The sequence below is a fragment of the Penaeus monodon genome, chromosome 24 (genome assembly GCF_015228065.2).
Source record: "Penaeus monodon isolate SGIC_2016 chromosome 24, NSTDA_Pmon_1, whole genome shotgun sequence".
Taxonomy (NCBI): Eukaryota; Metazoa; Arthropoda; class Malacostraca; order Decapoda; family Penaeidae; genus Penaeus; species Penaeus monodon.
The window spans coordinates 14,858,785-14,859,096 of record NC_051409.1 but is presented as its reverse complement, the minus strand read 5'-3'; the positions used below and the strand labels follow the sequence as shown (position 1 = coordinate 14,859,096).

The window sequence follows — 312 nt, the reverse complement described above, 5'->3', positions numbered from 1 at the left end:
ATCAGTTCTGCTGCACCACTTCTACCATTTAAACTCTCAAGAAGCATTTGACTTACCCAGGTAATTATCATCCGCCGCCTGCTCGTTGAACGACCTCTGCGTGACGTCCACCATGGCGGCGCCCTCGGGCACGACCACGATGTCGGAGTAGCCGTAGCGACGACTCTCGTCGATGGACCCCGAGGTGACCTTGCACGTGGAGTTATCGCCGTTGCACACGCCGCAGCTGTCTGGGGGGGCGAGGGCAAGGGGCACGCGGGTCAGGGCTCACTCAAAGAGGCGTCGGTCGGTATTTGGGGACACAGCGAATGC

General features: G+C 59.9%; 1 protein-coding gene across 1 annotated transcript in view; it reads right to left on the bottom strand.

Annotated features, from left to right (window-relative positions):
• LOC119588872 (A disintegrin and metalloproteinase with thrombospondin motifs 9-like) overlaps nt 1-312 on the bottom strand; it is a gene marked incomplete at its 5' end in the record, with an annotated part of 149,434 nt that overhangs the window by 21,192 nt on the left and 127,930 nt on the right. The window contains 1 exon segment of the mRNA XM_037937511.1: nt 45-230. Coding sequence (XP_037793439.1) covers nt 45-230 — 186 coding nt within the window.